The 10,023-nt window shown below is 41.6% G+C and overlaps 2 protein-coding genes across 2 annotated transcripts; one reads left to right on the top strand and one right to left on the bottom strand.

Moving 5' to 3' along the window:
* On the top strand, positions 1–428 carry LOC106700689 (histone H2B type 1-C/E/F/G/I). Its single transcript, XM_070360941.1, has one exon. It carries the CDS (start codon positions 26–28, stop codon positions 404–406), a length of 381 nt encoding a protein of 126 aa, XP_070217042.1. The 5' UTR covers positions 1–25; the 3' UTR covers positions 407–428.
* Positions 429–8,482: 8,054 nt separating this feature from the next.
* LOC102275786 (histone H3.1) lies at positions 8,483–8,913 on the bottom strand. Its single transcript, XM_005892199.3, has one exon. The coding sequence runs from the start codon at positions 8,911–8,913 to the stop codon at positions 8,503–8,505; it is 411 nt and encodes a 136-aa protein (XP_005892261.2). The 3' UTR covers positions 8,483–8,502.
* Between the last annotated feature and the right edge of the window lie 1,110 nt (positions 8,914–10,023).

The following is a 10,023-nucleotide window of genomic DNA, read 5'->3' on the forward strand; positions in this document are numbered from 1 at the left end:
TTATTTTGTCTGTCATTCTTGTATCATGCCTGAGCCGGCTAAATCTGCTCCTGCTCCGAAGAAGGGCTCTAAGAAGGCGGTGACCAAGGCACAGAAGAAGGACGGGAAGAAGCGCAAGCGCAGCCGCAAGGAGAGCTACTCCGTGTACGTGTACAAGGTGCTGAAGCAGGTACACCCGGACACTGGCATCTCGTCCAAAGCCATGGGCATCATGAACTCCTTCGTCAACGATATTTTTGAGCGTATCGCAGGCGAGGCATCGCGCCTGGCGCATTACAACAAGCGCTCAACCATCACATCCAGGGAGATCCAGACCGCCGTGCGCCTTCTGTTGCCTGGGGAGCTGGCCAAGCATGCCGTGTCTGAGGGCACCAAGGCTGTCACCAAATACACCAGTTCCAAGTAAATGTTTTTAGGAGCTGTCAAACCCAAAGGCTCTTTTCAGAGCCACTCACGTTTTCCCAAAGGGCTTTAATACTGGATATTGTTGTAACCTCTAGGGGAAAAATAATGCTGAACTTCAAAGTTGGCTATGTTATGAATTTATGATTTTAATTTTTCAGAAAGTTTTCTCTTAGTAATTCTCATAACTAGATAACTTGATCAGCTTAAAAGAAATGGGCTATTTCAATACAGAAAGACAGACCATTTCTAACTAGTATAAACTATAAACCTCTGGAGATTGAGTCACAACAGCCACTAACCTCTTTTCCCTGAGCAATTAGCAACTATTTGCTTGCTTCCCTTGTTAGATGTGGTCTCTGGTTGAATTCCTAACAATGGGATAAGAGTAAACTTTTACATTTGTGGGTCTGGGGCATAATAGCCTCCCAGAAAGACTTTACATGCTCTTTCTCTTCCCAGGGCAAAAGTGTTTTAGAAGGGCCAAACTAATGCTAACCCCAATGTTACCAAACCAAGACTTAAGTACAACTTTGGCTTCTCTAGAAATGGAATCTTTACTGTTCAACCAGAAATTGCCTAATCACCAGTTAGATAGACTAACAGACCCCTGTCATCCCCTAAAGCAGCAGTCTCCACCCTTTTGGGCGCCAGGGATCGATTTCATGAAAGAATGTTTCCCCATACTGGGTGGGAGGATGGTTTGGGGATAATTCAAGCCCATTACTTTTTTTTTTTTTTTTTTTTTTGGGATGCTGTATGCTCAACTTTTTTGAATTGCTCATTTTTTTCTTTTTTTAAAAATTATTTATTTTAATTTGGGGCTAATTACTTTACAATATTGTAGTGGGTTTTGCCATACATTGACATGAATCAGCCATGGGTATACATGTGTCCCCCATACAGAACCCCCTTCCCACCTCCCTCCCCATCTTAGCCCTCAGGGTCCTCCTAGTCCGCAGGCCCTGAGCACCCTGTCTCATGCATCAAACCTGGACTGGCCATCTATTTCATATATGGTAATATACATGTTTCAAATCATCCCACCCTCACCTTCTCCCACAAAGTCCAAAAGTCTATTCTTGGTGTCTTGTTTGCTGTCTCGCATGTAGGGTCATCATTACCATCTTTCTAAACTCCATATATATGCGTTAATATACTGTATTGGTGTTTTTCTTTCTGACTTACTTTACTCTGTATAATAGGCTCCAGTTTCATCCACCTCATTAGAACTAATTCAAATACATTCTTGTTAATAGCTGAGTTTCCATTGTGTATATGTAGCACAGCTTTCTTATCCATTCGTCTGCCGATGGACATCTAAGTAGCTTCCATGTCCTGGCTATTGTAAACAGTTCAAGCACATTACATTTAGTGTGCACTTTATTTCTATTATTATTACATTAATAACAGGCATTAGATCCTGGAGGTTGGGGTCCGCTACACTAAAGAATGGCATCCTTGCAATAATCAACCCAGTTTTATTCCTAGTATAATTTCCCTGTTCCTGCTCCTTTCTGCCTAGAAAAACCTTTAATTTCATATAGCTCCTCGGAGCTCCTTTCCGTCTGCTAGATTGGCAGCTGCCAGATTCATGAATCACTGAATAAAACCAATAACATTTCTAACATGTAGTCCTTGGAATTCTATTTTTAACATGTGAAAGCAATGTGTTAAGATAATTGAGATACAAATATAAAAGGACACAGAGGTGGGGGCATCATCCCTGGTGGGCCAATGATTAAGGTTCCATTGATTCCACTGCAGGGGGCACAGGTTCTATCCCTGGTCAAGGAGTTAAAAATCCCATGGCCGGGGGGGGAAAAAAAAAGGCACATGGGCTCCAGAATCACTGTTTGGAAGAAAGAGTTGCCTGCTGATCTAGAATACCCTTTTGGATCTCACAAAAGCAGAGAATAAACTTGCAATAAGCCTTTAAGGTTGTCAGTTAAAAATAAATAAACCAAAAGTTGAGAATTACGTTTTATTCAGCAGGTATACCAAGGATTGAAACCCATGAGACAGCCTCCCAGAAAGCTCTAAGGGACTATTCTGAAGAGGTAAGGGAGAACCAAGATATATAGGAGTTGGGGGTGGGAAGAGGGAAGCGGGTACTTAAAGCATCAAAAAATTACGGTTAATTAAAGAAAACAGACATTTCAAGCTAGTGAATTTTTCATACTTTTCTAAGTCTGAGAAGATCCAAGAGTCTGGGCTGATTGAAACCATTCCTTTGATATGTAACTTAACTACCTAGGGCCAGTATCCTATTTTTCTTCATCCTGAATCCACTCAGTGTGCACAGTTGTGGGGATGGGGTGGCAGTTTCAGAGGCTTAAGGCTAGATGGCTGCCACATCCTTTGTTTACTGATACAGCAAGTGACATTCTTCATCCACAAAGTTTGGAAATTTACCTTAATATACCCTCCACCATGATAATCTCTATTTTCTAAAAGGAAGTTCAGTTACTTGCTGCTGGATCTCAAACCTTGTAGAACCAGATGGCTAGCAACATTCTTTAGTTGGCAAAGGACAGAGGAAATATTCTTCCAAGACAATTTCATAGTTATTTGGCAAAACCTGAACAACACCAGTTTCCTGTCCTTCCTTGAACACTGCTAAAAAATGAGAGTAATTAACAGCCTACACACCCTAATGAAAGTCTCTGCATTTGAACTGCAGTCTCTCCCAATAGGAAGGGTTCAGAAGATACATGATCTCTTGCTTCAATGCCAAGATTCAGTTATAGCTTAGATCAGCACTTGATAACATGCATCATTTTTATCATAAATAAATTTGTTTTCTTTCAAAAAATCATGCATTTTGCCATCAAATCATCACCATTTTGAAGGTTTTCGTATGGAATTCTATTAGCCATGAGCCAAAAGATGAACAGTTTTATTTATATTTGGAGACTCATTAGTAAATATCCAATATAATCTTAGAAACTGTACTTATTACAGTGTATAAAGCCTTTTTAGAAATATTACATTTGAATTCTCTTTTTTCTGAAAAGGGAACAATGGTAGTGATTATTTGGAACCTCAAAATATCTTACTTTTGGGACTTCCCTGGTGGTCTAGTGGCTAAGACTCCATGCTCCCAATGCAGGGGACTCAGGTTCCATCTCTGGTTGAGAAACTAGATACCTCTGCTGATAATAAAAAGCTCTCATGCTGAAACTTAAAAAAAAAAAAAAAAAAAACCCATGTGCTGCAACTAAGACCCATTTTGGTTAAATACCCTTTTTTAATCTTACTTTTCATTTTAAATAAATTGTCACAGAATTAATACTCTCCCCAATGACTAGTACTTCTTGAACTGGCTGGCAGTTGTCTCCCTCGGGTTAGTACTCATCTATTTCTGCTCTGGCCTCAGTTTATTTTCTGTGTTGGGGCCAGTGTGAGGAAAGCAGGAGAGACTCCATCTTGAAGCCTGTCATCTGTCTTAAAGACTGGATATGAACTGGGCCTGAACCCTGCCCAAGAGTGAAGAAACCACTGCTAGTGAAAACCAGGTCTTCTGGAGACTTCCTCCCTACAGATGACAAATGGAGATTGTAGTTGAGGTCAGGATGCCCCTGTTAGCTTAACCATGGAGACATGCCCCCTGATGTATAATCACTGTTCCCCTGCTTTAACCTTGTTTGTTCTCCTAGCACCTACTTGTAAAACTCAATCATATACAACAAAGAGGTTGCTAACATGTAACCAGTCACATAGTGGGGGATATAAAACTGGACCTCTCAGAAACATCAGGGTCCTTGTTGGGAACTGATTCCCCTTGGACTCGCTGGCATAATAAACTGTACTCCTTGAGTGTCCTCCGAGGTGTGTTTTGTGACTCCAGATTCCACAACATCTGAATTGAATGTATTCAGAAAACTGGAGTAAGATTTTTGGGGCTGGTGGGGGTGGGGGTGCAATGTGTAAACTCATTGATGAGCTATCCAGAAACTCCAGCTTGTGAAAGACGAAGAGAAAGTTGGTTCTATCCTGTGGCCATCATTCCAAGTAATGCTTCCAACATGGGACCTTTGCAATCATTGTTTCCTTTGTAAAGAATGATCTTTCTACAGAAGTATGAAGATCCCACTCCTTTCCATATTTCATGCCACTGGCTTTCATGTCTCGTCTCAGTTGTGAAGTCTTCCCCACTTACCCTATTTAAAATGGCAACTGTCCACTACCCATCTCCCACTCTATGACAGTCCCTAATCCCCTTGGACTCTTTATGTTTTCTTAATTCTCTTGACCTACCAAAATACTGTGTTTATCTTTGTTCATTTTCTCTCGGTGAACTCCACACAGAAAGATCTCTGCCATGTTATGCACTGTTCTTTCCAGCACCTAGAACATTGTTGAGCACACAGTAATCATTCAAAAAGGTTTTGATGAATGGATGGATGAGGTAAAAGGAAAATATGCATGTAACACAAAATGCCTTCCATTCTCTAACCCCAAAGATAAAATCCATGACAGATTTAACAAAATGAACCACTATAGAAGGTATTCCCCCTCATTATGCTTCTGTTTCTTCATCATAGTATTTGAGGTAACATGCCCCCAACCCACATAGTTATTGTGAAGATTAAATTAAATAATCCATGCAGAAACTCAGGTAGACTTTGACTTTATAAAGTCATGAATCTTTTACCAGCTGGACAGCTCCAAAAGCCATTATTGTTAGCATCTCTTTTTGGTAACTGACATAACAATCAAGAGTGCTATACGGAGCACAGCTTGAATTCAGCCAGATCTGCTGCTGGCTGGAGGACCTGGTGAAATAAAGCTGGAAAGCTCACCATTTTCCCTTATACAGAAACTCTTTGCCTGGTTCTGAAAGACATTTGAATTCACAACCCCAATAAATCAAGTTTGGTACCTGAGAGCAAACAATTTGCCTGTGGTCATAAAACTAGTAAATTGAAGTATGAATCAACTTTAACTCCAAAGGTTTATATTTTATGAATAATTTTCTCTTTTCTCCCTACCTATAAATCTCCCAGATCAGCCTCTATTTTCAAGGTCTGAATAGCACAAAATGAAGAAAACTGGGCTTTGATTTTTGTGCTGGAGCACAATTGAACCAACTAAAAACCACTCCAGTATTCTTGCCTGGAGAATCCCATAGACAGAGAAGCCTGACAAGCCACAGTCCATGGGATCACAAAAGAGCTAAACAGGACTGAGCACACATGCAATAAGAATAAAGCTGCTGCTGCTGCTAAGTCGCTTCAGTCATGTCTGACTCTGTGCGACCCCATAGACGGCAGCCCACCAGGCTCCCCCGTCTCTGTGATTCTCCAGGCAACAACACTGGAGTGGGTTGCCATTTCCTTCTCCAATGCATGAAAGTGAAAAGTGAAAGTGAAGTTGCTCAGTCGTGTCCGACTCTTAGTGACCCCATGGACTGCAGCCTACCAGGCTCCTCCATCCATGGGATTTTCCAGGCAAGAGCACTGGAGTGTGGTCCCATTGCCTTCTCTGAAGAATAAAGCAGAACCTGATTAAATGAGAGAAAAGGACACAAAAACTCCTGTGTTCAACTTCTCTCAAGTTCTTCCATTTCACTCAGAACAAATGCTAAATTCTTTACAGAGGTATACAAGCCCCTACAGGATCATGCTTCCTTTCATTTCTCTGCTTTTTAATCTCCTCCTACAGTGCCCAGCCCTTTCCACATAGCCACCCTAGCTCTTCAGCATTTCTTTCTCCTTTTACCCCAGCTTGCCTCTTCACCTTTCAACGCTTTGCTGAGATAACTGGCTTCTTAGTGCCATCTTCACTGGTTACCTTACCTAAATTTCAACTCTCCATAAGAATTCTTATTCTTGCTTTATTGCACTCATTTATTACATATATTTGTTTATCTGATTTATTGTTTATTCCAGAGTCAAATATAAATTCCATGAGAGCAAAGAATTTTGTCTGTTTGGATCTCATCTGAGTATATTCCCAATGCATAGAACAGCATCTGGTACTGTTATAAACTCAATAAATATATGTGGAATGAATTAAAAATTTATCAACCTTAGATATTGTTTGTTGAGAGTTATCATGACATCATAATTAGGTTTTAAAATGGTAGATGTATATTAAAATGCTACCAGAGGAAATGATACAATTTCCTCAACAGTCATCAAGGCAACAATCAAGGTAGAAGAGGTATAGATAAAACATATTTGTCTGGTGTTGGTGATGTTGAGGATGGGTAAACTTTTATCTATACTTCCATATATTCTCAAATGTTGCATAATAAAAAAAATAATAATTGAGAATGAAATTATATGGGTGATGGGAGATAAACTGATAAATAAATTTTTAAAAGACTACGGAGAAGTCTTTAAAAGACCATCGAAAAGCCCAAATAGGACATTGTGCTGATCTGTACAGGAAAGACCCAATGTGAAGACAGAATCAGACACGACTGAGCAACTAAGCACAGCACACACCACAGATCTAGAATAATACTCCTTGAAATATCCCTGCTGCTACTGCTAAGTCGATTCAGTCGTATCCGACTCTGTGCGACCCCATAGATGGCAGCCCACCAGGCTCTCTTGTCCCTGGGATTCTCCAGGCAAGAACACTGGAGTGGGTTGCCATTTCCTTCTCCAATGCATGAAAGTGAAAAGTGAAAGTGAAGTCGCTCAGTCGTGTCCAACTCTTGAGACCCCGTGGACTGCAGCCTACCAGGCTCCTCCGTCCATGGGATTTTCCAGGCAAGAGTACTGGAGTGGGGTGCCATTGCCTTCTCCCTGAAAACCTGGTAATGTCAACTGCTGAAAGCAGCTCCATTTCTCAATATGCTGTTGGCTGTGAAAGTTGCTTGGTCATGTCCGACTCTGCGACCCCACGGACTACAGTCCATGTAATTCTCCAGGCCAGAATACTGGACTGGGGAGCCCTTCTCTACTCCAGGGGATCTTCCCAACCCAGGGATCGAACCCAGGTCTCCCACAATGTGGGCAGATTCTTTATCAGCTGAGCCACAAAGGAAGCCCATTTCTCAATATAGACTCACAATCTCAATATAGACTCAGGTGTTATGTGCAATTCCTTGAGAGAAATTTCAATTTGTATAAATAAATGTAGTTTACTAGGAGTTCACAGTATGCTTTTCTTGAAGAGACCAAAAATACCATCCCTCACCCTACTCCAGGCTTTATTTTTTTAAACATGACTGACAAATAGACTTCTGAAACTAGCATTCATAAATCAGCTGCAGTGAACTTCGTACAATGTAGACTGTGACTTAGTAGACATGAAGGGTCCGAAAACCTGCCATTTCGAGCAAATTTCCAACTGACGCTCATGCTGCTGTCACAGACACTTTATGAGTGGTGAAATTGTAGAAGTCAGCATGGCTCTTCCTGGAGTGCTGCCACCAATAAGCTTATCAGAAATACTGATTGGGTGATCTTTTTTTATATAAGTCACTGTCAACAAAAGTGCCCTGACTGCTCTCTGTGTAAAACGACCTTTTATAGGGAAGCCAAAACTGTCTCACTTTGAACCTGGCTGTGATTGGAACTGAGCAAATTGAGGTTTCAGAAACAGGCAGCAAAAACAAATGCTCTAGTTTCTCAACTGTCAATGCCCAAATATAAGAATATAGCTCTAAAAAGGATAAACAGCAAACCCACAATCACCTCCACCCAAATTCAGCCTTTTGTTTTCTATATGCTCAAATAACCCAACCTGACACTAACACTACGCGGTTTATTGCCCTTTCCAAACTACATAAACACGACTTATTGTCAAGTTTAATAATCTCCCAGTTCACCTGCCTAAGGTCCTCATATTCCACTTTCCAAGACAGAAACCAACTTACTACCTTTGAGTAACTTATGCACACTACCTATCAACAGTATATAAAGCCAACCAAAGGGAAACGCAGTAGATCCTTTTGTATGTTCACTAGGTACCCCTTAGAAATAAGCTGGCCAATTATTTAAAGATGCCCAAATCTAAATCTGCTTGCATCCCTAACCAAAACACTCAAGACGCTCAATTTTAAATGACAGCTATTTTAAAGAAATTGTGGGTGGCTCTTAGAAGAGCCTTTTTCGTTGGGGTGAGGCAGTTGTGGAAGCTTTAGGCCCTCTCCCCGCGAATGCGGCGGGCAAGCTGGATGTCCTTGGGCATGATAGTGACGCGCTTGGCGTGGATGGCACAAAGGTTGGTGTCCTCGAAGAGCCCCACCAGGTAGGCCTCGCACGCCTCCTGCAGCGCCATCACCGCCGAACTCTGGAAGCGCAGGTCGGTCTTGAAGTCCTGCGCGATCTCGCGCACCAGCCGCTGGAACGGCAGCTTGCGGATCAGCAGCTCCGTGGACTTTTGGTAGCGGCGGATCTCTCGCAGGGCCACCGTGCCGGGGCGGTAGCGGTGCGGCTTCTTCACGCCGCCGGTGGCCGGCGCGCTCTTGCGGGCCGCCTTGGTAGCCAGCTGCTTGCGCGGTGCTTTACCACCGGTGGACTTGCGGGCTGTCTGCTTAGTACGAGCCATGGCGATACAGAGGAGAAAAGACTAAATATGTGTCGAGAAAGACATTCCGTTTATATATACTCAGAAACAGTCTGATTGGTCTTACTCTAGTTCAAAACTCCCGCGGAACAAATCCATTGGCTGAAGAGTCACTGAAGTGATTGGTCAATTTCTAAAGATTCTGATTGGATGAATTAGTTCACTTTTCAATCCTCCTTTTTGTTGAAGTCTGCTATCCAAAGGAGCTAATATTCTAGTTCTAAATTCAGGGCTTCTCAAACTATAAATAAGGAACCACTTGGACATCAGGAAAGATGCCTGTTCTGATTCAGATCTATGTAATGGGGCTGAAATTCTGAGGATCTTTTTCCTTTTCAGAAACAGGTTTACAGCAATTAATCTTTTTTATCTCAAAATTATTTTCTGTTGTGAATTTAGATTGCCTTGGACAACTGAATCAAGATCCATTAATGAAATCAAGATCTAAAATAAAGGCCAGAATAGACTGGCAAAAATGGTCCTAAAAGAAGAAAAAAATCATTGACTTTCCCGTAGTGGCCAAATGGGATTTATGCTTCAGTTTGTTATAGCAGAAACTAGTAGCCTCCATTTTAGACTCTATTCTTTGAGCCCACTCTGACAGATGATTTTCTTTCTTGCTTACCCGCACTTTGAAAATGATTACTTTATGGTGAGAATTTACTATGCACTTGGTGTTTATTTCTCCGAAAAAACACCCTTTTGTGAGCATATTTCATTCCAGAAAAAACATTTGAATAAGCTTTAACTAGAGACAACCACCCGGTTCTAACTGAACCAGACCTAAGAATCAAATTTCCCTTAAAATGAGCACAAAACACCCTTACCGACAGAAATTTGTTTCTAGACTATAGAAGTTTTCCAGTAGTCATGTATGGACGTGAGAGTTGGACTATAAAGAAAGCTGAACGCCGAAGAATTGATGCTTTTGATCTGTGGGGTTGGAGAAGACTCTTGAGAGTCCCTTGGACTGCAAGGAGATCCAACCAGTCCAATCCTAAAGGAAATCGGTCCTGGGTGTTCATTGGAAGGACTGATGTTGAAGCTGAAACTCCAGTACTTTGGCCACCTGATGCGAAGAGCTGACTCACT

This window comes from Bos mutus, chromosome 23, assembly GCF_027580195.1.
Source record: "Bos mutus isolate GX-2022 chromosome 23, NWIPB_WYAK_1.1, whole genome shotgun sequence".
Taxonomy (NCBI): Eukaryota; Metazoa; Chordata; class Mammalia; order Artiodactyla; family Bovidae; genus Bos; species Bos mutus.

Coding starts and splice junctions, on each gene's coding strand:
- LOC106700689 (XM_070360941.1), top strand. CDS start 26: ATGCCTGAGCCGGCTAAATCTGCTCCTGCTCCGAAGAAGGGCTCTAAG.
- LOC102275786 (XM_005892199.3), bottom strand. CDS start 8,913: ATGGCTCGTACTAAGCAGACAGCCCGCAAGTCCACCGGTGGTAAAGCA.